The sequence below is a fragment of the Bos grunniens genome, chromosome 1 (assembly GCF_055505025.1).
Source record: "Bos grunniens cultivar Pamir isolate PY7600 chromosome 1, Bosgru_T2T1.0, whole genome shotgun sequence".
Taxonomy (NCBI): Eukaryota; Metazoa; Chordata; class Mammalia; order Artiodactyla; family Bovidae; genus Bos; species Bos grunniens.
In genome coordinates, this window is record NC_141165.1 from 24,464,640 (window position 1) to 24,492,247 (window position 27,608).

Below are 27,608 nucleotides of genomic sequence, written 5' to 3' on the forward strand. Positions count from 1 at the left end.
GAGTACAGAAAATATGAAGAGAGAGAGATGTGTACACACTTAAAAGGATAAAGCGTAAAGCTAAAAAATAAAATATGTTACCCTCTTGAGATGGGGAGACTGAACAAAGAGAAATGACCTAGGATAGCACTAGTCCACGGGGGAGCCTGGTGGGCTGCCGTCTATGGGGTCGCACAGCATCGGACACGACTGAAGCGACTTAGCAGCAGCAGCAGCAGCATTCTGGGTTTAAACTGTTTTGTAACTTTTAACTTGCAAATCATGTAAATATTTTACATAATTATATAAATTTAAAGGAAACGCCTACAAGTCAAAAGCAAAACAAGTAACTGTAATTTATCAAATTGATGGTATAATCATTTCAGTTAACTATTTCAAATATTAAACTTTAAAACAGAAAATTGACTCTAGTCCTTATATTCTTGTTTTGTTTTCAGAAATTATATTTGTTGCTGGTAGTGTTGATAGTTACCATAAAGTGATAGTGTCTAATTGTGAGGTAAAGTAAATGCTGACATTCTTGAAAATCCTGATTTTTTTAGTAAGAAGAAGGAAAATGTTGTAAGATATGAAAGTTAAAATTAAAAATTTGGTAGTCCTGAATTTCAATTGGATTTATCAATATGAACTTAAGTTTTTATCTCAGACATACATATTTCCTAGCACTATACACTTTTCCATGAAAAGGCATGGAAACAGGAACCAACCACAGCAGCAATGAACTCAGTTAATAATGCTAAAAAAACAATTTCCTGTTCAAAGGGATCAGGGCAAATGGTGGATTCTACATCTGTGACATAACTTAGAAGAGATAAATTTTGATTATCTTACGCTAGAAATTTCACAAGGAAACTATGAAAGATCAGGATAATGTTTAAAAAGACTCAGGAGCAAACCTGAAGAGACTTTCAGTGACCAAAGACGAGAAAATCTGAGCATGCATAAATGCAATGGAATATAAAAGCACACCTAAAAAAGGTCAAATCTCTGAAGTTCATTTTTTTAAAAAGGGAGAAAATCAGCTTCAGGATGCTAGTGAACCTGCTCATTAAGTTTGGAAACTGGTAAATAAAGAGGAAGAGCTTCCCCAGCGGCTCCGCAATACAAGAATCTGCCTGCAATACAGGAGACTCAGGTTCGATCCCTGAGTCGGGAAGATCCTCTAGAGAAGGGGACTAAACAACAGCAACAACAAAGAGCAAGAAGCAAGTGTTTATTCTGACTTACCTATATATGAGCTAAACCACTAAATAACCAAATCATAGATGAGAAGTTTCACTTTATAGGAATAATATAACTAATGAAGAATGACATAATTTGAGTATCATTTTAAGGGCTCCCCTGGTGGGTCAGAGGTAAAGAATCCACCTGCTAATGCAGGAGATGCAGGTTCAATCCCTGGGTTGGAATGATCCCCTGGAGAAGGAAATGGCAACCCACTTCAGTATTCCTGCCTGAAAAATCCCATGGACAGAAAAGCCTGCAGGCTACAGTCTATGAGGTCACAAGAGTCGGACACAACTTAGCAACTCAACAATGATTTGCAGATTATACAAGTTAAGTGAAAAGTAAGGATTATCTCTTGCCCTCATTCCATCACTGATTTTCTTTTCACCAGTCATGTTAATCATGAGCTACCCAGCACCTTTAAAGGACTTATCCCCTACACATTTGTGTTCTTTGATGAGGTTTTAGACTATGCCTAATCCTGAGACCTGAAAACAGGCTAGAAAACACAAAAACTATCATTTATAAATTCATAATTCTACCACCACTGAGTTCTTAAGAACTTCCGCCATGTAGACACATATTACCTATTGGATTGCCCAACCATTCCTCAACTAAGATATTTGAAATTTTAATCTACTATTGAAGATGCCTATCGGCAAACCTGTTTCATGCACTCAGTTAAGTATCCTAATACTGAAAAGCTTCCCAGAGGGTTCTCTTTACCCTTCACGAGGAAGGCAGCTCCAATGATACAAGGAAGGAAGAAAAAGTTCAAGGGCTTCCTAGAACCAAATGTTAACCATATAATTACTATATGTCCCTAAGGAAACTCCTGCCTACAAAATTAAGAAATATCAAAGAACACTTTTTAAATGGTAAAAATACATCTTGCCCTAGAAAGTAAAATGGAGGGGCAATTTGCATCAAGAGGAAGTGTGTCACTTACTGGTAGACCGTACCATAAAAACTGGGAAGTATTTGGGAAGAGGTTTAACCTGCTTAGCTTATATCCAGTTTCAAACTCATGCACAAAAAGACTTGCTCAAAAATACACATCTTCAGACCTTAAAAATTGGTAGTTCATGACAAAAGGTTTTTCTCACTGCACTGACTTGAATTCTTAATCAGCAATATATCATAGGAATTACCTTCCTTTACATAATGCAAGTTGTCCTGTAACTAAATGAATTTGATATAATGTGCCTTAATACTAAATGATGCTATACTGACCCTAATAAAGATTAAATTTCATTTTTACTCCTCACGGTAATGAAAGTAACTAATTCCTTTTTTACTCTCCCTCTCCTTAACTTTTCCCATCCCCAAGTAAGATACTTGTAATTTGAGACTTAAGATTTAGTTTTAGATTACCATAATAGTCCTGGGAATTTCTGAGAATACATAACTGTTGGCAAGTAATTTACTAAGATATTCAATACCAGAATTTTTTAATGCTTTTAAATTTGTGAAACTGTTTATTATACTGGTTCCAAAGGCAGAGAGTAGTAAAATTAGCCTTCAAATACCTATCACACAGATTCAGTAATTATCTAGATTATGCCACATTTGGCTCATCTACATCTTTTGATCTTTAAGTATTTCAAGGCAAATTCCAGCAAGTCTCATCTCTATATATCAGTATAAATCAGTACAAAGTACATTTCCTTAAGTAATCAGAATGTTATTACCACACCTAACAAAATTAATTATTTAAATAAATGTAATAAAAAAATGTAAACCAAATTTAGGTTTAACTTAAGGGAAAACATTTTAAAAACCTAGAAGAGGGCTTTAATTCTGGCATTAAAAAAATTTTTCAGAAGTTGTATTTTCTCAGTAAAAATATTTATGGCTTTTGGAGTAGTCATAAAATGTTCCTTTTATTAAACAGATTTAACATAGATCATTCAAATCACTACTTTTGCAATATTAATATACCAAAGCTAAGATCTGTTGCCATGCCCTACCTCTACCAAAAACCACTGCCAGCATCAAGAATAACAAAGCAGCCTAAGTTTGAGGAAAAGGCCTACAGCACCAAAATAAATAGGCAAACTATACAACTAGGTCTCAAATCAGCTTGCCCCTTTCTCTGTACAAGGAATAGGCACAACTCCTTAGTATAAGCAAGCAAGGATATGATCAGTCTTGGCAAACTCTTCTGAATTCATAAGTGATACCAAGTTTGAACAAAGCCAGTGGTAATTAATTCAACTTCAGAATACCACTGGTAAAAGTGTACCATACTATAAAAGTTACTTTCCTTTTTGTTCCACACCAAAACATGTTCTGATAATGAATTTTTTTTTCTGGTAGCTCAGATGGTAAAGAATCTGCCTGCAATGTCGGGTTCAATCTCTGGGTCGGGAAGATCCTCTGGAAAGGGAACAGCAACCCACTCCAGTATTCTTGCCTGGAGAATTCTACAAACAGAGGAGCCTGGCAGGCTACAGTCCATGGGGTCACAAAGAGTAGGACACAACTGAACAACTAACACACACACACACAAATTAATAATTTTTTCCATCCTTTCATTACATTATTATGTGACTCAACATTTACCTGAATATTTCTCATAAACATGAAAAACCGATAGATGTTAAATCCTTCAAAGTTGACAAATCTGTTACAAATCAAAATAAGTTTTTAAAGTTCATCAGTATTGGAAATCAAGTTCCTAGACATTCAAACTCTTGGGTGAGACGTTAGAGAGTGGAAAGTTTATCAGGCAAGGAAGGATGGGGCAGAAGAACAAATCAGGCCGGGATCTATCACAGCAAAGGCCTCAGACCAACCCCACAGCTCTCAAGCTGAGATGGCTCTTCAAGGTTGTCCTGGCAAGAGAGCCAGGTCTTTAATGGACTAGTCTTTGGATGCAAGATACTCCAAGGAAGGGAATGTAAGTGTGGGTTAGTGTCTCTCTTCAGCCAGCAGCAATTCCCAGAGAGGTCTGACAACTCCAGTAACACTCCCAGTAACTAAGAAAATGAAATCCTTCAGTTCTAAAGTGGGGATTTGGGTAGTGTATACATGACAACCACTATGATTAGTCATTTTAGCTGTCCCAATCTGATGAATTTTGAGTTTAAAAAAAAAAAAGGTGTATGATTTCTGCCTTTAAAAATGACTAGCTAGGGACAGGGGAGCCTGGTGGGCTGCCATCTATGGGGTCGTACAGAGTCAGACACGACTGAAGCAACTTAGCAGCAGCAGCCCATTTCTTAAAGTTATAAAGTGACTAAATATCTAAGATCTAACTCCAAAATTTCATGATGCTAAGATTCTACAGCAAGATCTATAGTATACCAGAAGTTTTACATTTGAATATCACTGTTGAAAGGATAGGGATATTAGAGTCCTGTTTTGTATAATGAAATTTTCTATAAAAGTTTCAAAATAAAACTCAATGAAAGCTTCCATATTTTCACTTGCCCCAATTTTTTCATGATTTAAAATTTACCAGCTTTACATATTTAAATATTCTCCCTCTCTCCCCACTGCCCATCCTACCCACACCCACTCCAAACAACATACTGCCTTAGTTGGACCCTCATCATTTCTCATCCTGAATACTGTAAGGGTTCTCTATAGCATATCTTCCTGACTTAACTTCACCTGCTTCCATCAGTCCATTTTCCATACTACTAGCAAGTGATGTTTCTAAAACATAAATCTGATGATCTTTCTTCTTTACAAAATACTTCACAAAGGAACAACTAAAAACACCTTCAAGCAACCTTTAAAACGCAAAGTCTTTGGAATGACATATGGCCTTTCAGAATCTAGCCCCTACTCACCTTATTCCCAAAAATTTTGTACCATTAAGCTTTCTCCACAAACTCCATACTCTATCCTCTCCTGGCCATTTCAAAACAAGCAATGCTTGCTTACTCATTCCTCTGTGATTTGCTCTTCCTATAAAGACCTTCTTCATTCCTTGCATGGTAAACTGTTTACTCTTTAAGAAATGACTTGACTATGACCTCCAAGAGGAACCTTTCCTTAATTGCTGCCCCTCAGTTTGTTCAAAAAGGAGTCTGCACATCCTATTATAGCACTTATCACATTATACTGTCACCATTCACTGCTGCTGCTAAGTCACTTCAGTCGTGTCCGACTCTGTGCGATCCCGCTCCGCCATCCCTGGGATTCCCCAGGCAAGAACACTGGAGTGGGTGGCCATTTCCCTCTCCAGTGCATGAAAGTGAAAAGTGAAAGTGAAGCTGCTCAGTCGTGTCCGACTCTTAGCGACCCCGTGGACTGCAGCCTACCAGGCTCCTCCGTCCATGGGATTTTCCAGGCAAGAGTACTAGAGTGGGTTGCCATTGCCTTCTCCACTTACTCAAGGCCAGAAACTTAATTTATCTCTGTGTCTTTAAGCCAGTGTTGGCACATAAGCCAGCACCTAATAAATGTTCAATGAATCATAAAAAGCACATTAGAGTTGGGAATGACCTTGGAAATCAACTTGTTCCACAGTCTCATTTTAACCAAGATGGACTTCCATACAATTACATAGCTAGTTACAAAGAGAAACAGAAGCTTAGTCTATTGATTCCCAATCTTAGTATTCTTTCTACTTAACAGGTAGCCATCCATGCATCTGCTATTAAGTCCACGGCATCCACCCAGACAATTTTTGTTTTCACTTATCAAAAAGAGTAATTACTGAAATTAGGCATAGCAGAATCAACAACCACAAGATATAAAACCTTTTGAGGGAATGAGATACAAGACAGGAATGGGTACTGGCAGTAAGGAACAGTGAATGAGGCAGGAAGAGTGAAACAAAGGGGAAAATGGATGACCAATAATAGTTTCGTGAAGGTGAGGAAATCTTTACTGCATAGAAACTGGAGCTACAAGAGTCCTGCCTGGATTCTCTTATACACCAAGCTCTATTTTTAAAGTTAATCTTGTGAACATACATGATAATATAAAGCATTGTATTATCTCCTCTGTGAAGACAGCCCAACAAAAAAACCCCAGACTACACATCAGTCTATGAATTTACAGCATGAGAAATCTTAACTAAAGACTATGTGTATATATATTAAATGTTCTATGTACATAACACTAAGTATATAAAATAAGTAAATATGTACATATTAAACTCTTATGATTAGGATGAGCTGGTTTTTATAAGCAATGTCACTTTTGAACATATTATAATTCATCTATAAAAGTAAAGCTAGTAGTAGCATTAAATTGATGCTAATGAACCCCAGTATATACAAACACCCTATTCTTCCTGTGATGTGAGAATAACTATGCTGACTTTGAGTTATATCCATTCAGCCTAGATTCAATCTCCAACAGCAGTACCAAGGCACATATAAAGACTGGGAGAGTTCTCAGCCTTGGCATCATCCTGAGAAACCTCCACACCATGCAAGTTAAGTGGAGGAAGAAGAAATGTGCAGGCTAAAGCGCAAAAGATGAGGCAGAGGCCAAGTGAACTTGTACACCCACAGAAGCCAAAAACAAGGGAAACAATGGGCCAAGGACACTCATATAAACTGTTGGACTGCATGCCTAACTATCTAGAACGTGTCTCAATTTATCTGGAACACTATGGCCATTCTAATCACCTAGACCACCTTTCAGAGACCCACCTTGCTCATAACAAAGCAGTCCCTTTGGGTCCTTTGCCCTGGACCTGAGATATTCTGGACTACTTCTGTACTCAGTTGTGGCTAAATGTAACTTGTATAAAATACATCATCTCTTTTACTGTCTTAGCTGAAGAGGGAAAAAAAAAAAGACTGGGAAAATATACTTCTCCTACTGATGTCAATAACCTTTCCATAATCAATCAAAGGTCAATAATCTTTGCATAATTCAACCTACTGATCTAAGTATCCCCATTCTTCACCTCTTCCAAATGAAGAATTGTTTAGGCTATCTTCAATTAAAAAAACATTCCTCTTTCTTTAATCACTTAAGCAGTAACTTCTAAGGCCCAGCTCTGTGCCAAGCACTGTGCATTTAATAAATACTTGGATCTTTCTACATCACTGAATTACAGCACCAAAATTACACCCCAAAATTAAGGACGTAAAGTATGTTTTGAAACAACATTAAGAGATCTCCTAGATACATAAACACATGGGAATAATAATCTGGATTCAACTAAGAACAAAAATTACAATACCATAAAAAGATCCTATGTATCACTTAGCAAATGGGGATAGATGAATTAATTTTTAGACAATTTAAACTGTTCTTTTGAAAACTTGTTACTAGTCTTATAACACTGTGCCCAATATACCTTTTTCAAACATATGTTGAAGTCTAAACCTCTTCAAATCTTTTCATTAGGCAAAATTCATGAGTGCTACTATGAAGAATAATAAGCACAAATCAAAGGGAAATGAATGAGATTAGAGAACCCTCTTATGACAGCTCCATCTTCCTCTTGGCAGAGCTTGCTTATCCAGGTCTGTTTTTCTTCTTTAAATTTTTGATTAAGCAGCGCTTAAAACATGTTCCTTTAAAGTTTTGCATAAATTTTAGTCGTAAACTAAAAAGCAAATTAAAATAAAAAAGCAAATACATGCCTCAAAAAGTCAACAAATCCAAACAAATTAAAATTTCAAGGAAATTATTAGTTGTTTAATTAAATATTCAAGCAGCTATGCCCCAAACCATCATTATAGCCCCTGATCGTCTAGATTTCACAGACCTGTAAACTTTTCTTTAAAATATCTAGCACAAATATCCATAATTTCATAGTATGATAGAAAAGGTGCATTTTAAAATCAGGGAGTATGATGATAGATATGCATCAATCACTAAAAATGGTGACACAGATGTATTTTGACTGCTTGATCAAGTAATTATTTTAAAGTTCATTTACATCACTTTAAATAAGCACGACTTTACTGACAGACCAGTGACAGCTAATTATGTACACCAGGGGAGTGGCGGTTGGGGGAGGGTGATTTAAAAAAAAAAAAAAGACACAAAGTCTGCATTTCCAGTTTCGGAAAAAGGATTACAACTAGTCTGCTGTGTAATAAAAAATGCAAATCAACTGTTAAATACTGCAATTTTAAAAGTATGAATGTTACTCAAGCCAACCTGTTTACTGAACATCTGAATAATTAAACTTCAGAGCTTCTTTAACTTTTATGTCTTTAGTCAATGTAAAACTATGAAAAATATTTCCTGATACTCTTGGTGATGTCAGTAGTTGATACAAGGTAAGTAGGCTTCACCAGTCAACTACCATTATAAACTAAAAGACCAAACACCATAAATTATTAAATGGATGATATATAAACCACAGCATAGTCATAAACTCAAGTCATACCTCATTTCATATTCTAGTAAGATATTAAAAGAATGCCAGACACCATTTATCTTATAATTATGTAGAAGAGACTTTTATAGAGTGTTTTGTGGTTAGAGTACTTTTGTAATATTCTGTTATTTTCATATTTTAGCAAAGCCATGATGATCTCTCATTAAATTACTAGCAGTAAGATAAAGCAGGCTAGTCAGGCACAATTGATTCATCGCTGAACAACCAAACATTAACTGAATAAATCAATATAAAGCTAGATCCAAATTTCCCAAACCGGTGTTTCATTATACCAGAATGCAGTAATAGGTTTGCTTTAATATCCTCCTGGAAAGGCATCCCAAAATCTACAGTAGTATCTTAAAACTGAAAACTGTCAAGAAACTTGCTCATTTAATATTGTTGTTTAGTCGCTTAGTTGTGTCCAATTCTTTATGACCCCATGGACTGTAGCCTGCCAAGCTCCTCTTGGAAATCCATGGGATTTCCCTGGCAAGAATACTGGAGTGGGTTGCTACTTCCTTCTCTAAGAAATGGATCTTCCCAACCCAGGAATCAAACCCACATCTTCTGCGTCTCCTGCATTGGCAGGTGGATTCTTTACCACTGAGCCACCAGGGAAGCCCTTGCTTAATTCCATATTACTTAATTTATTGGCACATACATATTTTTTAAAGTACACCTATAAAACCTCACATAAGGAGAATTCAAAGACAGCAGTACTCTTATTCAGAGATTAGTATTAGAATTATGTAGATGGCCTTCTCCAGATTGACTCAAGACTGCCCAGGAATATGTATTTTGAATAAGCTTCCTAACAAATTCTGATCGACAACCAGGATTAAAGATACTTTACCTTTTTTGCCTTGATGCCATCTTTCAACCTGGACAATTTTCTAATCAGTTAAGAAATGTGATTAAATGGTTTCAAAAAAGAAAATTTTAAAATCAGAGTATTATCAAAAATTATGAGTTAATTTTAATAAAACATACAAATTTTGACTTCCCATTAACAAGGACTACATCTTGCATTATTTAAATTATGTAATAAAATGCATTTTGGCAATGTATCTTTTTTATTTTTGGCCCATACCACACAACATGTGGGTTCTTAGTTCCGCACCCGGCACCCTGCAGTGGAAGCCCAATAGAAGCACAGCGTCCTAACCACTGGGATGCCAGGGACATCCCCCCAATATTTATTTTTAAATGACTTGTTTGTAGACTTACAAATGTTAAAAACATAGGCTAAAATTTAACACATTATACAAGGACAAAACTGTAAATGTGACTTGGAATTTGGAATTCATCTTTCACTAGAAAAACTTTTAGTGTTCTGTTACTAAATGATGAAGTGCTTGGTATTTACAAACACTTCAAGTAGCACAGCAAGCATAGTCTTTATTCTCTAAAACTAAAGGCCAAATATATATATACCCTGGAGTAGGAAATGGCAATCCACTCCAGTATTCTCGCCTGGAGGATCCCATGGACAGAGGAGCCTGTCTTGATTGGCTACAGTCCATGGGGTTGCAAAGAGTCAGACACAACTGAAGCGACTGAGAATATATACACGTATATATCACTATTTTTTCTTGCTAATATTTCTTTTTGGATAATTACCTATACTCTGTTAATATACAGGATATTAACAGAACACAGACAATTTACAGTGAGGGGCAATAATAATCATGAGCCAGATACTTAAAATCATCAGTGTTTTTGTGTTCCTTGTTAACTAGTATTTCAGTAGCAACTTAATTTTCTTAATGTTTCTTGTCCCTAACCAATGGACCACTGAGTGGATATACAAAGAACTAAAAAAACTAAAACAATATTACTAAGAATTAAAAAAACATTAACACATGACTAAGTTAGTAGAATATCCAACATCTGCTGGATCATTGAAAAAGCAAGAGACTTCCAGAAAAATATCTACTGCTGCTTTATTGATGATGCCAAAGCCTTTGATTGTGTGGAGCACAACAAACTCTGGAAAATTCTTAAAGCGATGGGAATACCAAACCACCTGACCTGCCTCTTGAGAAATCTGTATGCAGGTCAGGAAGCAAAAGTTAGAACTGGACATGGAACAGACTGGTTCCAAATAGGGAGAAAGAGTGCGTCAAAGCTGTATATTGTCATCCTGCTTATTTAACTTATATGCAGAATACATCATGAGAAATGCTGGGCTGGATGAAGCACAAGCTGGAATAAAGATTGCTAGGAGAAATATCAATAACCTCAGATAGGCAGATGACACCACCCTTATGGCAGAAAGCGAAGAACTAAAGAGCCTCTTGATGAAAGTGAAAGTGGAGAGTGAAAAAGTTGGCTTAAAACTCACAGAAAACTAAGATCATGGCATCTGTTCCCATCCCTTCATGGTAAACAGATGGGGAAACAGTGAAAACAGTGACAGACTTTATTTTCTTGGGCTCCAAAATCACTGCAGATATTGACTGCAGCCATGAAATTAAAAGATGCTTGCTCCTGGGATGAAAAGTAATGACCAACCTAGACAGCAATATTAAAAAGCAGAGACATTACTTTGCCAACAAAGGTCCATCTAGTCAAAGCTATGGTTTTTCCAGTAGTCATGTACAGATGTAAGAGCTGGACTAAAAAGAAAGCTGAGCACCAAAGAACTGATGCTTTTGAACTGTGATGTTGGAGAAGACGCTTGAGAGTCCCTTGGACAGCAAGGAGATCCAACCAGTCCATCCTAAAGGAAATCAGTCCTGAATATTCATTGGAAGGACTGACGCTGAAGCTCAAACTCCAATACTTTGGCCACCTCATGTGAAGAACTGACTCACTGGAAAAGACTCTGATGCTGGGAAAGACTGAAGACAGGAGGAGGAGAAGGGGATAACAGAGGATGAGATGGCTGGATGGCATCACCGACTCAAAGGACATGAGTTTGAGTCAACTCCAGGAGTTGGTGATGGACAGGGAGGCCTGGCGTGCTGCAGTCCATGGGGTCACAGAGAGCCAGACATGACCAAGCAACTAAACTGAACTGAAGTAACAGAACCATATAAAACCCTCACAACAGAATGATTTGGCAAAATTATTCACTAGTATGGCACACAATTTGGTCCAGTAGTCATTTGACATCTCAAACTGCTTCATTTTAAAGGAAGAAAAAAAGTTATTTTCCTTTTTCTTAAATAATGGAAACCTTTTACTACATGAGGTCTGCCCAGGTGGCTCAGTGGTAAAGAATCAGCCTGCCAATCAGGAGACCTAGGTTCGATCCCTGGGTTGGGAAGATACCCTGGAGAGGGGATTGGCTAGCCACTCCAGCATTTTAGCCTGGAGAATTCCATGGACTATATAGTCCATGGGATTGCAAAGAGTCAGACACAACTGAGCAACTTTCATTTCACTTCACTTCACTACATGAATACTGTGAAACACCTGCTTGAATCCAATTCATTGATTTGGGAAAGTTGTTTTTTTTAAGTTTATAGTGGTGAGCTCCAGTGATCTGTTCATAATGTTTTAAGGGCTCAATGTTTTAAAAATCAAAACTTAAGATGAAAACATTGAAGGTATCTTTCAATGCTCCCACAGCTTTCAGGAATAAATCTAAGTTCGTTAGTTGTGTTAGCACTGTCCAGTAAAACTTTATTATTTTAAGGTTATTTTTTTTCCTTCTATTTCTTGGCCACCAACAATATGCAGCATCTTAGTTCCCCAACCAGAGACTGAACCTGTGCTCCCTGCAGTGGAAGTGCAGTGTCTTAACCACTGGACCACCAAAGAAGTCCCAGTAGAACTGTTTTATGCATAATGATGGAAATATTTTACATATGCAATAAGGTAGTTGTTACCTACATGTGGCTACCAAGCACCTAAGATATAGCTAAGTATAACTAAAGAACTGTATTTAATCTGATTCTGCTTCCAGACAAATTGGAATTATCAGACTTACTCTCCTAACTGAAACAGAAACTGGACAAAACAATGGTTTTCATATATATTGTCCAATGGGTTCCACAGATCCCTGGATGGAGTAACAAACAACTTAAGCTGTCCCAGCTTACTGTCTAGAAATAATGTTCAGGCCACAGCACAAGGAGAGAGAACCAAGACAAGGCCCAGGGGTCTCCCTGGGCTGAGAAGACAGAACTGGGTGCTAAGGCAGCTAGATGCCTCAGGGCAGAGCACACCAGAGATTAGAGTGCTGAACAGTGAAAGAATGCAGATTCATACATGGCCCTTTTCAAATCTTCAGCTGAGTAAAAAATTATTAGCACGTGTGTATGAGGAAATCACCCCAGGATGGAGAGAAAACCTCCAGAAAGGAGCAAAAAGAACAATACCTGTAACTCCAAAGCAGCAGAACAATTCTTATTCCCACCACCTTGTGTGAGAAACCACATAATTCACGAGGCATCAGAGTAGTTAAAAAGGTTCTTGCCTCAGTAGTGCAGAAAATCAGCCCCAAAGGCTGCTTTGGTTATCCCTTAATTAAAAAAAGAAAAAAACAAGCTTCAAAAGGATCAAGGGTCAGACTATCTGCCAAGTAACTTAACCTCATTCTCAAGAACAAAGCTCAAGAATAGGAGAAAAACACCCACCCACAAGGTAAAATTTTACCAACAAGGTACAATTCACAGTATCTAGCATCTAATCAAAATTAACCAGGTACGGACTTGCCTGGTAGTCCTGTAGTTAAAGATTCCATCCACACTTCCATAGGAAGAGGCACAAGGTTCAATCTCTGATAGAGGAACTAAGATCCCACATCCTGCATCCATGGTATGGCCAAAAATACATTTTTAAAAAAATTAACTAGGTATGCAAAAAAGGCAGAAAAATATGACCCATGCAGAGTAGAAAAACCAAACAGCAACATAACTAAAAATGATAGATGACAGGATTAGACCAGAACATTAAAAATCAACTTGATGTTGATCAACTATGTTCTATAACTATTACATTATATATCTTATCTATATTCCATATGTTCAGAATTATTTTACGTACCTAAAAACAGAACTTCAAAATACACAAAGCAAGAACTGACAAAAACTCCAAAGAGAAACTGCTAAATCCATAATCACAGCTAGAGATAACAACATCTCTCAAAAATTTACAAAACAGAAAATCAGTAATGACAGAGAAGATCTAAACACACCATCAACCAACTTATGAAAATGCTTTAGTTGACCATAAACATCATAAACCAATAACTATCCCAAACGCCAAACAAGATAAAGCAACAGTGATTCTTATCCAGATATGGTTTCACAAAATAATTCAAGATCTCAACATTAGAATTCTACACTTCAAAACAGATAGGGCTATTTTGCAGAGTAAAATTTAGCTCCCTACCCCAGAGGTATTCAGGAAAAGGCTTGGACGAATTTTCAAGAATATTACAGGAAGGATTATTTGATGTGAAGAAAATGGCTTTACAATTTATCTTCCTGTCTAAAGCTTTATAAATTCTCATTAGGAAGAATAACCTTCCATATAAAATCTATGTAAAAATTGAACTGGCAAGCTCAATGACATCATTAAAAGATCTCTGAGACACTCAGACATTCTGGTGGAAAGAATATGCCAGTCATATCTTATGTCGTATCTTGAAAAAGCTGACTCATAAGCTGGGCAACCAACTAATTAACTGTGGGGGGGATTCAGAAATCCATCACAAGGATACCTGAATTGGAATGCTCCCTTCTAATTTTATAATCCCATATTATATATGGACAGAGTTCCAAATTTCACAACAGGAGTGTATGCCGTGCTCTGTAGCTCAGTCATGTCTGACTCTTTGCAACCCCATGGACTGTAGCCTGCCAGCCTCCTCTGTCCATGGAATTTTCCAGGCAAAAATACTGGAGTGGGTTGCATTTCCTATGACAGGGATCTTCTGACCCAGGATTAAACCCACATCTTCTGCATTGGCAGGCAGATTCTTTACCACTGTGCCACCTGGGAGAAAAGGAGACAGAGATTTAAACTTCAACGTGGTCTTGTCTGGTGGTCCAGTGGTTAGTTAAGAATTTGCCTTCCAAGGCAGGGAACATGGGTTCGATCCCTGGCTGGGGAACTAAGATCCAACATACAGTGGGGTAAGCCCACATGCCAAAACTACTGAGTTCACACCTCTACAACCCAAGAGAAGCCACGGATATGAGAAGCAAGAGTAGCCCCTGCTTGCTGCAACTAGAAAAAAGCCCTTGCAACAATGAAGAACAAGCTCAGCCAGAAATATAATTACTTTTTTAAAGGGCAAATGCTAATTAATAGACAAACTAAAGTCAACATACACAAAATATGCAGGCTATAAAACTAGATAAAAATAGCTTGACAAAGCCAGATGTTTCTGAGCAGAAAGGCAATGAACAAGAAAAACTCTGCTAAAATATTATGGAGTCAGAACAGGGAAAAGATGAAAATGGCCAGGCATACAGTAATTAAAATGAAAAAAATTATCTGAATTAATTTCCTGACATGGAAACAACAAAAAATAATGTTTAAAAGAGACAAGACAATAACATAAACTAAATGGATAGGAAGAAAACTCAAAGGTGAGGGACACAGAGAGAAATACAAATTAGAATAAGGATTCTGAAACACTATCTTTTAAAATAAAAGATAAAATTTAATCAGAACTCACAAAAACAAATCAAATTATAGATTAAAATAGCCAGGTGGACTCCAAGAGAAGATAATACAATAAAGCATTAACCAATTAATGATGGTATACTATCAATGTAATGAAAACAAGGACTGTAAAAAAAGGACTGAATGTTCAAATTAATTTGAGAGAATGAAAACCACAATCCCAGGAGTCAAAAGCTATATTGTTTGTTTTACTATACCAAAAAGCATATAAGATCATTTTAAAATCAAGGTTTCCAGGAAAGGGCACAAAATTAAAGTGTTTCAATTTTAGCCTTTCCTAAACACATTTCCAATAATATTTCCTCACTAATCCCAACTCCCAGGCATCATCACATCATTACTGTTTCATCCTTCTTTTCATTCTCCCCAGGCCTACTTGGTCCTAATTCCTATCTTTTGTGTTTTGTTTTTTTTTTTTGCCAGTAAACAACTTAGTCTCTTATTTGCCCAAGGCAGAAGGCAATGGCACCCCACTCCAGTACTCTTGCATGGAAAATCCCATGGACGGAGAAGCCTGGTGGGCTGCAGTCCATGGGGTCCCGAAGAGTCGGACACGACTGAGCAACTTCACTTTCACTTTTCACTTTCATGCTTTGGAGAAGGAAATGGCAACCCACTCCAGTGTTCTTGCCTGGAGAATCCCAAGGATGGCAGAGCCTGGTGGGCTGCCGTCTATGGGGTCGCACAGAGTCGGGAACGACTGAAAGCAACTTAGCAGCAGCAGCAGGAGCAGCTCTTGCAGGCACTGAGGCCCCAAGACTTCCAGAAGGGATTTGGGGGGGCGGGGAGGAGCCATCTTGCCTCCCAGGTGCTGGCGGCCCCATCCTGCTTCCTGCAGGAGATGGGAGAATAGATGAAGTGTATTGCACTATCAAGTATCTCCTCAATTTTGTGTGTCAGTCGCCCAGTCTTGTCCGACTGCAATCCCATGGACTGTAGCCCACCAGGATCCTCTGTCCAAGGGATTCTCCAGGCAAGAGTACTGGAGTGGGTTGCCATTTCCTACTCCACTAATTCCTACCTTAACTGAAACCTCTCCCAAGTACCTGACAAGCCAGGTTTTATCTGTAAAATTTAGTACTTTTATAAATTTAACGGGAGGAAATATCTCATTTAGCCCATTCACAGTGAAAATGCCTAGCCAAAAACAAAATATACTACAGTATATATCAAAGAATTAAAATGTTATAACTATAAAGAGGACAAAATTTTCCCTTTGCATTATCTTAGGGTGTTGCCTCTTCACTCCCATCACTATTCAGGCCTCTATAACAAGGATACATATTATCCTTTCTAATTGAATTTCACCTTACTCCAATAATCAATCCTAAATTCCATCCCCAAACTAATCTTTTCTAAAATAAAGTTTTGATCACATCACTCTCCTACTTTAAAAATATTTCTTGAAGGTAATAGGGATTTCCAAATTCTGCTCCTCATATGGGGGAGGGGGGAGAAAATGCAGATTACAAGGCCTTGCCCACAGAGATTTCAATTCAATCAGTCTGATAACCAGGAATCTGTATTTTAACAATCTCTTTCAGTGGGTTTGATTTGGTGACCTATAGAACACACTGTGAAAAAGAACAAGTCATATGGTAAATGTCAAATTCCTTAGCCTGACATCAAGGTTCCCTCCCACAAAAGGCCCCTGAGTTACCACTATGGGTCACAGATGGGCTCCCCTACAAGGACTCATTACAAATAAACTTGATTTTCTGCATCCTAAACAAGCCAAATGTTCTCTTAAGTCTTGTTGAAAATGTTCACTTTTCACCATTCCTCTTAGCTCAGCTCAAGCCCCAAATTTCCTAGATCTAACTGCTACTGCTGCTGTTTAGTTACTAAGTCATGTCCCTGGCCCTTGGAGACCCCAAGGACTGTAGCCCGCCAGGCTCCTTTCTCCATGGGATTTCCTAAGCAAGAATAATGAAGTGGATTGCCATTTCCTTCTCCAGCTGATCTTCCTGACCCAGGGATCTTCCCTGAAGAAGGGAATGGCTACCCACTCCAGTATAACTTGCTGGAGAATTCCATGGACAGAGAAGCCCAAGGCTACAGTCCTTGGGTCGCAAAGAGTCACACACAACTGAGCAACTAACACTTTCACTTTTCTCCAGGGGATCTTCCTGACCCAGGGATGAAACCTGCATCTCCTGCTTGGCAGGTGAATTCTTTACCACTGAGACACTGGGAAACCCTTAGATCCCACTAGACTGAAACAGTTTCTGCTGCTTAATTCTACAGTACCATACTGTTTCTGCCCTGAATTGTTACTACATTTTCAGTAGGTTTTATCTTATGACAAAGGGCTGTGGATCAAAGCTATTCTCACTCAGCATCCACAAAAATGCATAGTGCATCCTTTCCCTAAGGCAATTTTACTGTCCATAAACATAATCCGCCTGCAATGTGGGAGACCTGCTTTCAATCCCTGGGTCAGGAAGATCCCCTGGAGAAGGGAATGGAAACCCACTCCAGTATTCTTGCCTGGAGAATTCCATGGACAGAGGAGCCTGGCAGGTTACAGTCCATGGGGGTCGCAAAGAGTTGGACACAACTGAAAGACTTTGACTTTTCAAACATAACCAAGTAGGAACTAACATTTTAGAAATAATTTTAGAACACTAAAATGGTAAACTGTAAAAAGGAGATTTTTCTTAGGAAAAGAAACCAACAGTTAAATATATCTAAAATAAGAGTATCTGCCAACACATAATACTAAATAATTTTCTTCCTTTGGCTTCCCCGATGGCTCAGTGGTCAAGAATCTGCCTGCAGTGCAGGACATGTGGGTTTGGTCCCTGAGCTGGGAAGATCCCTTGGAGGAGGAAATTGCAACCTGCTTCAGTATTCTTGCCTGAAAAATCCCATGGAGAAAGGAGCCTGGCGGACTACAATTGAAAAAGTTGCAAAGAGTTACATGGGTGACTGGGCAAAGAATTCTTCCCAGATCAGAGGCAAACTTAAGTTCCAAGAAAAAACTGGTAAACCAAATTCTGCTCTAACCCCAATCAGGATTGCCCAAACTTTGACCCAAACAGCTATTCAAAAACAAGTTGGGGGCGAGACGGGTGGGGGGGACAGAACCACTCCATTAATTTCTGAGGTTTTTACATGTGTGACAAAATTAACATATGAGTATTCTATTATAATGCTTGAAACTTGGTATAAGTGCCTCTAACACACAATAATTGCTGGTTTACTTATCTGTCTTTCCCATATCACTGAGTAACATATGGTTGGGGCTATGTGTCTTAATTCATCTTTTATTCCAGCACTGAGAACATCACAACTGATTAATAAAGACTTTATAAGCAAAATAAAAATTTTCAAGATTTAAAAAAACAGTGATTCTCCAAAGACGATATACGACTGCAAGTATATGCAAAAATCACCAACCTCCAGAGAAATACAAAGCACAATGAGAGATCATCTCACACCCATCAGAACGGCTACCATTAAAAAAATAATCAAGAACAAAACAGGAAATACAAGTGTTGGCAAAGACATGGAGAAACTAACTGGAAACCCTGTTTTGCCAGCAGAATTGTAAAACGGTACTTGGAAAACAGTATGGAGTTCCTCAAAAAATAAAAACAGAAATATCACACAATTCAGCAATCCTACTTCTGGGTATATATACACCAAAAAGAATTGAAAGCAGTGTCTCAAAGAGTTGTTTACACATCCATGTTCTTAATACTATTCACAACAGTCAAGAGATAGAAGCAACTCAAACATTCAACAGTGGATGAATGAATAAAGTAAGCATGTGCTATGCATACAAGAGAATTATTATTAAGCCTTAAAAAGCAAAGAAATCCTGGGACTTCCCTGGCTACCCAGTAGTAAAAATTCTGTGCTTCCAACACAAAGGGTGCGGGTCTGATCCCTGGTGGGAGAACTACCATCCCACATGTGCTGTGGCCAAAAGGTGGAAAGAAATCTGATGCTTGAACCTTGAAGACGTTATGCTAAGTGAAATAAACCAGTCAAAAAAAAGACAAATATAAGACCATATAATTCTACTTATATGAGGAATCAGTAACAGCAGTCAAATTCAGAAAGACAGAGAGTACAGCGGTGGTTACAAGGGGTTGGGGGGGAAGAAAGAAAATGGTGGCTGCTCGTTAGGCATAGATTTGCAAGACCAAAAAAGTTGTGGAAACCTGTTCCACAACAATGTAAACATATTCAACACTACTGAACTATACATTTAAAAATTGTTAACAGTCTTCCCTGGTGGTCCGGTCATTAAGAAACCACCTGCCGATGCAGAGGACACAAATTTGATCCCCAGTCTGAGAAGATTCTGGAGCAACTAAGCCCACACACCACAACTACTGAAATCCACTCAGTTCAGTTCAGTTGCTCAGTCGTGTCCAACTCTTTGTGAAGACACCTCAATGAGAAGCCCGCACGCTACAATGAAGACTAGCCCCTACTCACCAAAAATAAAGTCACGAAAAGCAACAAAGATCCAACACAACCAAAAATTAACTTTTAATAAAAAGGTTAAGGTGGTTAAGTTTTATATTTATATTATGTGCTTAAAATAAAAAAATTTTACTACAGTGATTTTAGGTACCAAAAAAATACAGTATCAAATGAACTCACACTTCAAACAAACATAAATATAAAACATCAGTATAGGCACTTCCCTCGGAGAAGGCAATGGCAACCCACTTCAGTACTCTTGCCTGGAAAATCCCACGGATGGAGGAGCCTGGTAGGCTGCAGTCCATGGGGTCGCTATGAGTCAGACACGACTGGGCGACTTCACTTTCACGCATTGGAGGAGGAAATGGCAACACACTCCAGTGTTCTTGCCTGGAGAATCCCAGGGACGATGGGGCCTGGTGGCCTGCTGTCTATGGGGTCGCACAGAGTCGGACACGACTGAAGCAACTTAGCAGCAGCAGCAGCATAGGGACTTCCCTGGTAGTCCAGTGGCAAACCGTGCTCCCAATGCAGGAGGCCCAGGTTCAATCCCTGGTCAGGGAACTAGATCCCACAGGCCACAACCAAAGATCTCGCCTGTCTCAACAAACACAGAAGATCCCACAGGCTGCAACTAAGACTCTGCACAGCCAAATAAATTAATAAAAATTTTAAAAATTAGTGTAATGCTTACATTATACAAATGGCTTTAAATTCAGCCACTGTCTAAAAGACAGTTTAAGTCACTCCATGCTACATGTTCAAACTTCATTTTAGAAGATTCTTGCTATTTATAAATTGTTTACTCAATCAAAAGACAAAGTATTTCTGCTTCAAGAATCAGAATTCCAGAACTGAAAGAGATTTTTGAGATCTACTGCACTAATTCCAACGTGGTCCCACAAACAATGCCCAAATGAGACAAATAAGGAAAATGAAAGTCATCTTTCATGAAGTTAAATCTATTTAATTTTAAGGCACACACTTTATTCTGAGAGCACATCCTTCCTACTTTGAACCTTCATCCATTCAACAATACTCATTGAGCCAGTAATTGTCAGGTGCAGGGCTACAGAGGTGACCAAGACCAGGAAGATTCTTGCCCTCAGGGAACCACCTACCTGGTAACGCAATGTGAGAGTTAACAGTAGAAAGAAAAAATAGGGCTTGGTTTTTAAGACTGTAACATTCAAAAGTTGGTCAGCCTGTCAGTGGTACTATTTTCCAGCCCCTTTCTATTTTATAAATGAGAAACTGGATATCCAAAGTTTCACAACTATTCAGTAAAAGCCAAAACTATTTCGTTTCTAGAATTTAAAACATCAGGGAAATATTCACGTCCCTGAGTAGAGATGTGACCATGATTAATTTACAGGACTCCAAATATGTCAGAGAGTAATATTTTTCCACTCACTTATCTTGTCCTTCCAGTTCTAACAGTATTTGATTCTAACATATCAAACTTATTACAGCATTTGAGGACTTAAAAGCTTAACAAAAAACTTAAAATCCTTAGAATTTATGAAGTCTCATGCCATCAGAAGTAAATTCTACATACTTCAAGATAAATGACAAAATAATAAAGCTCAACATTTATAACAAGGGGAAAAAACTGACACAAAATTAGTACCTGCAGTAATACTGTCTGTGGCCTAGAAACAATAACTCTGGAGCATTGCTATCCCATTCACCAGAAGCTTCAGAAAGTCTAAACATTCAAAGAACTGAAAAACAAGCAGTGATAATCAGCTTATTAACATTTCAAAGAACAATGATAACAAAACCTGTAGTTCCAGTGAATACTCAAGGTTTCACAATATTCACAAGGGCTTCCCTTGTGGCTCAGCTGGTAAAAAAAAAAAAAAAATCCGCCTGCAATGCCAGAGGCCTGGGTTCGATCCCTGGGCTTGGGAAGATCCCTTGGAGAAGGGAAAGGCTACCCACTCAAGTATTCTGGCCTGGAGAATTCCATGGACTGTATAGCCCATGGGTTCACAAAGAGTAGGACACGACTGAGCAACTTTCACTCACTCACAATATTTGAACTGATAGTTCAATCTCTCACTTCCCCCTACCTTTGTCTACCTCTCTACAAGAGCAGGATGCCAAGCCAGACAGCCAAGTCCACACACTTGTTCTCATGGGTTCAAAAGGCTTTTCCCCCTTAAAAATAAACTCACATATAACACAGATTTGGAGAAACAAAACTTAAAGAAGGCCTGACTATCCCCTTCTGTACATAGAGGAAATTCAGGCGAAAAGTTAAAATAACTTGCCTAGACAGCAAAGTAACAAAGTTAGGATTTTACCTCCCCACCTCCTCACTTTCTTCCTCTGAGTCTGTCATAAACACCTACATGCAAGTAAGTCACTGGATAGGAAAGAATGAGGCAGAAGGAACACAAAAAATGTACAAAAACTTAGTATTTACCCTAAGATAGAATAATTTTATATAAAAACTGCTCTACAAGAGTTCAAAGTGCCTATGATTAGAACAAAGAATTCACTAAGGAGGGATTTAGACCATACAGAATAGAAATATTAGGTAGAAGGAACTTCAGAGTGCAAAGGTGGGGAAAAGAGGAGGAAGTCATACGGTATGTACGTTTGAAAAGACAAAAATACTAAACTGACTGAAATTATATATGAGGGCAATTGAATACAAAGCTGAAAAGGTAGGACTGGGTCAGACACTGAAGGACATACTTAAACAAACTTCCTATTTAAAGCACCAAGAGAATTAAACTTAGTTTTTACATATCTGTTTATCCTTATTAAGTAAGACTGCACATACCCTGTTAATTGAAATAACTACTTTTCAGCTAAGAAGAAAGGGTCTAGGATAGTATCTGGTACAAAAATGAAAAATGTTGGCTCTGAATACAAATAACAATTTTTTTTTTCCCATCTCTTGATAACCACAGACTTACATCCAAAGAGATAAGGGGAAAAAACTGAACCTACACCTATAATGCTGAAATTTTATGCAGGCTACTTAATTATAAAGGCAAAGTAGAACCCACAAATCTCTCCCATAGAATGATGGGAAAGAGACATTTGAAAAAGGAATAATACCAAGCCCCAATGTCAGAAAACCTCCTTTTTCAGTTGTCAAACTGGTTTTTAAAAAAGGTTCTAATGTAGCTTTAATAACATTTTTTAAAATCCAGGTTAGACTCTAGAAAATGTTCAATTAGACCACAACTGTCCTGAAGTTACTAATAAGAACCAAGCACCTACACTATTTCAAAACTACCATTTCCCTCTTAGAGAGCTAAGTTCCCTCTATCTTGTAAAAAGGAGACCTACCAGATATTCAAGTGTTACCTGGATGATGACATCACTCTTTATTGCAGTTCTAGCAGGCCAGGATGGGCTGGCTTATGCCCTCTACATTACCACAGTAGCAATCCCCACTCCCAGAAAAGTTTGTGTAAAAAGTTGTTACAGCAGCCCCATCTCCTCATTCCACGGACTATCAAAAGCTGTGAAGGCATAAAATAAAGTACTCCATACAAAAAAGAGAGGGAGAATGAGGTGGGACAGAACGCTGAAATCAAGCAAATTCTTATGTTTGTAAAATATGAGCAGAAAGGAAACTGTGAATCTAGCCCAAAGCTCTCATTTTACACGTTAAGAAACTGAGGTCCGGGGGCAGTTACCTGATTTACCCAGGGCAACTGCTTCTCTATAAAGGTTAAGTCTCCGTTACCAGTGAGCGTAGCACTTAATCACATTCGAACACTGTTACTTAAATGTCTATGAGATTAAATTAAGTACCTGACGTGCAAAAAAAAAAAAAAAAAAAACACCTCTTCACCTTTTCTGCACCCTCCTTCCGTGCTTTGCCCCAGAGCTATACAGAAAATGTTGAATCTCAGATGAATACTATTTCTCCCTTCAGCCACTACAGTCGCAAAATTTATCTTTAAGTAAAAGCCTGAAACGACCGAATTTCTCAAACTCTGACTAAACAAGAGGATCAACAAAACCTCAGAAGTTTTGGAGAAATAAGAATGTGGACTATTACTATTTTGTTTTGGTTCTGCCAGTTGCCCTTTCCTTTATATTATTAAGTTTTCAGTCTAGGTGTGTTTTTGAAAAATAAGTTTCAATCACTTCGATAATAATCACAAGTTATTACCATTTTGGAAACACTAATATTAGACAACTTCATCTCTCAAAAATAACTTGGAAAATATCCTGCCCAGCACGAACTAATACTTCTTGAACAAAAACACCTAAAATCACTTTCTACCAAGCCAAGATAAAGTAAAGCCAAAGAAAACGTAATCCTGTAAAAACCCCACTAGCTAAAAAGCACTTAGTACCATCAGTCTGCCCTGGATCATTGTTTACCGTCAAGCTGTCAAAGCATTAAAAGAACCTGGGGGGAAAGTTCCGCAGCGAGTTCACCCGCTATACCATCGTCCACACCTAACACGTTTGGAGAAATGCAAACACGCCACATGTACATGTGTAAACCAGGTTTAACCAAGGTAGGTGTTTTGTCAGTTCTGTTATCGAAACAGTAAAAAAAAAAAAAAAAAATTTTTTTAAGGCAGCAGCATGCATGATTTCCCCCCTTTCGGGGGGGGGGGGAGACAACAAAAACCCACCACCAGAAATGGTACAGAGCTGACTTAAGGCGAATTAAACAGTTTTGAACATTGAGGCCGCCGTACAGGGCGGTTTAGAAGGTTCTATCTCAAATGCCGGGCAAAAGTCCTCTGGCGAGTTTCAAAACTAAAGACCTTGCACTACCACACAAGTAACAAAAGCTTAATACAAACTACCCGGCCGTCAAACCGTTCCTGTTACCATCGCCCGGAGTGTTGTTTTTTTTTTTAAACCAGCATTGAAAAGGGAACAATAAAAAGCGTCTCACCGCAAACGCAGCACGAGAGGGACTGTCGGAAGTAAGGCAAGAGCCTGTTAATCTCTGTAAACGCCTTGGGGTCTCCGGGGTCGTAGTTGAGCACTAGGCGGCTCGCGGAAATGTAGAGAGCAGTAGCATTCACCGGGTTCATTGCAGACGCTTCGACACCGTTGGCTCCCGGGTGAAGAGAAATTCCGGATCCAACTTTGTAAGCAGCCAGGGAACAACAGCGAGTTTGTAACAATTCGGAGGAAATCGGGGCAGAACCACTGGCCAAAGTAGTAACCAAAATCCGTACAAGTTTGTGGAGCTGAAGCAGTCCTCCCACACATGGGGCCCTGGCGCCCCTCCTCCGTCCCTGAGACTTGCAGACCGAGTAGGAAAAAAAAAAAAAAAAGAGCGAGGGAGAAACCAGCGTTCGAGTTCGTCCCGGGCGGCCGCGGGGCGCAGAACGCGGCGGAGGCGGCGCTCAGTCTAGCCCCACGGCTCGGCGGGCGGCCTGCGCTCGAGCTGCATCCCTGGACGCGGAGGCACCTCCTGTGGTCGGGCTGGCGGGCGCGGCAGCAGGCCCCGGCCCGGTCCGAGAGGCGGGCACGCTTCTCACGGGTTGCGGGGCCCTTACTCCATCACAGCGCCCGGCGCGGAGGCAGCGGCGACGGCAAGGACGGCAGCGCGGGCGTCGGCTTCCTGGATCTAGTGCACCGAGCCGCGGCGGCGGCGAACGCTGCTGCTGCGGCTGACGGAGACCGCCGCCGCTCTCTCCATATCGGACGCGGGGTCCGGACTGAGCCTGGCTCTCCGCCCCGGCGGTTAGAGCCCGGCTGTTCCCTGAGGTGGCGAAGCGGCTAGGGGAGGCCCCCGCCCGAGAGGGGAGGGCCGGGGAGGAAGTGCGCGGGCCGGCGGCGGCGGGAGGGGGCGGGGAGCAGGCCCGGCCGGGCCGCGGCGGCGCCCCTCGCTCCTCAGTCGCTCACTCCGAGGTCACCAGGCGCAAGCGCCGCCCCCTCACTGCCCGGCCATCTTCTCCGCGCCACACACACGGACGCCTCCTCCGCCAAGCACCACGGCCGCCACCGCCCACGACGCCCGGCCGGCCGCGGCTGAGGCGAGCGCTCACACCGACAGGCCCCGCCGCCGCCCAGCGCACACGGCAAGGCCCCGCCGCAGGCCCCTCCCCTCGTGCCTCGCCGCCCTCACCCCGACTCCACGCGCCACTCTAGCTCGGTAGGGCCCGGGCTGCTGCGGCCTTAATGGATCCCGCGGGCTGTGCGGCGCCTCAGGCCCTGCCGGCGACGACGACCGTTACCCCAACGGGCAAAGCCACTGTCATCCCCGAGACTCCCCCGCCGCCGTCGTCGCTAGTGCTCGCACGCATGCGCAGACCACGTTCTCACCCCTCCCCCCGCCCTTTCCTTTCCCTTCGCTTCCCTTTTCCCCTGCTTCTCCTCTAAGAGCCCCCTCCACACCCTCCCAGAGCTACCGGCTCGCTCGGCGCATGCGCATTCCAGTACCCAGCTCCGCCGCCTTTTGCCCTGACGCGTGCGCTTTGAGCGCCCACCCAGAAAACCGGATAAACACATCAGCCCGCTCACACCAGCCCCTCCCCGCTGCCAACCCACCCTGAGCTCATTGCGCATGCCTGACTCTCCACTTTACTGCTCTCTGTACGGAGCGTGCTCTTGGTGAACCGCCTGCTCTCCCCACCCCTCCCCCACGCGCTCTCAAATTCCCTCTTAGGCGTGTGGGCTGTGGTGAAACATTCGTTAGTTGACCCATCCTTCCTCGGTGTGGGTTGTAGGCTTCCCGCACTACACAGCTTCCTCGGTGACCGCCAACGCGGAGCCCCGGCTGGGTCGCGCCATGTGACGCTCCGCCCTGGCCCCACGCGGCCTCTCCTCGCCCGGGCTGACCGCGAGGTGAGGAGAAAGCTCCGCACCGCCCCAAGCCCCGCCCTCGCGGCCTTTCTCCTGGAACCGAGCTTCCAGACGGCCGAAAGGGCGCTGCCGCTGCTCGCCTGCACCCGCCCGGCTCAGAAGGGAGGTGGCGAGCGACGTGGCCGCGCGCCCCGCGGGCGTTCGGGCGGCGTGGGCTCTTTAGAGGCCGCGGCCCACGTCGACGGCACCCTGAGGCCTCTAAGGCCGGAGCAGGCCGTCTGAAGCGGTGGTGCCCGCACCCACCTTGTCTACCCGTCAGAGCGGGCTCTTTCTCCTAGTGCTTGGAGAACGACGGACGTGAGCAGCCCAGCCTTCCAGGGCACTGAGCTCTCCACAGGAATCCAATTAAACAACAAAACTAATCTCTTTTTCTGTCCTTTAACAGACCTCGCCTTCTGTATGAACAGATAAAGAACCCATGGTCCTGCTTTAGAACCTAAATCCTTGAAAGTATTACCTGTTTTTTAAAGTAAGTTTTGACCTCCTGTTTTTGCAGGAGACCAAGGTCAGTGAGGTAAAAACAAAACCCTAATTTAACGTCTGACTCCCCTCCCCTCCAAAAGAACAAAACCGTCTTTAAAAATAGAAACAGCGTAGGAATCATTATCTCTGGATACACCAAAGCTCTTCAGCATAACTTTTTGCGCTTAGTAAATGCTCTAAACATGTCTGCAAACGAAGATTTATGACGTATGTAAATCTTTTGTGACAAAAACATTTTTCTTTTAGAGGCTTGCCACTTAGAGTAGAAATGAAGAGTTAAGGTAGCAACAGAACCCATATAACCTCTGATAAATTCTATTACCATTTGAGGACATTTTCTTTGGAAGCACTAGCATACTATTAGTACGAAGTGTTAAAAATAATCTATTTTCCTAATTTTGTGAAAGAAAGCTGTGCAAAATGTATTTGGTTATCTTATCTAGAAAATGGCAAATAGTTTATAAAATTCACTCTCTTTTAAAAGTCTGGTCTTCCTTTTCTCTTAAATAAATCTTTTCTAAGCTCACCTTCAAATGAAACTGTTTTAATATACAGTTCTATTTTTATTCCAGACTCAAGTTCTTCTACAACACACAGGTTGTTCTTCCCCAGAGGACCAACACGGAGAGTGAAATGATCAGCACTGTTTCCATTCAGACAGTACAAGTTAGCGGTCACCCTAGACAAG

The 27,608-nt window shown here is 40.5% G+C and overlaps 1 protein-coding gene across 1 annotated transcript in view; it reads right to left on the reverse strand.

Moving 5' to 3' along the window:
- Positions 1-25,880, reverse strand: part of MSL2 (MSL complex subunit 2) — a 32,763-nt gene extending 6,883 nt beyond the window's left edge. The window contains exon 1 of the mRNA XM_086354677.1: positions 24,516-25,880. Within this exon, the coding sequence (XP_086210803.1) occupies positions 24,516-24,657 (142 nt within the window). The 5' untranslated portion in view covers positions 24,658-25,880. The remainder of the gene's footprint in view (positions 1-24,515) is intronic.
- Between the last annotated feature and the right edge of the window lie 1,728 nt (positions 25,881-27,608).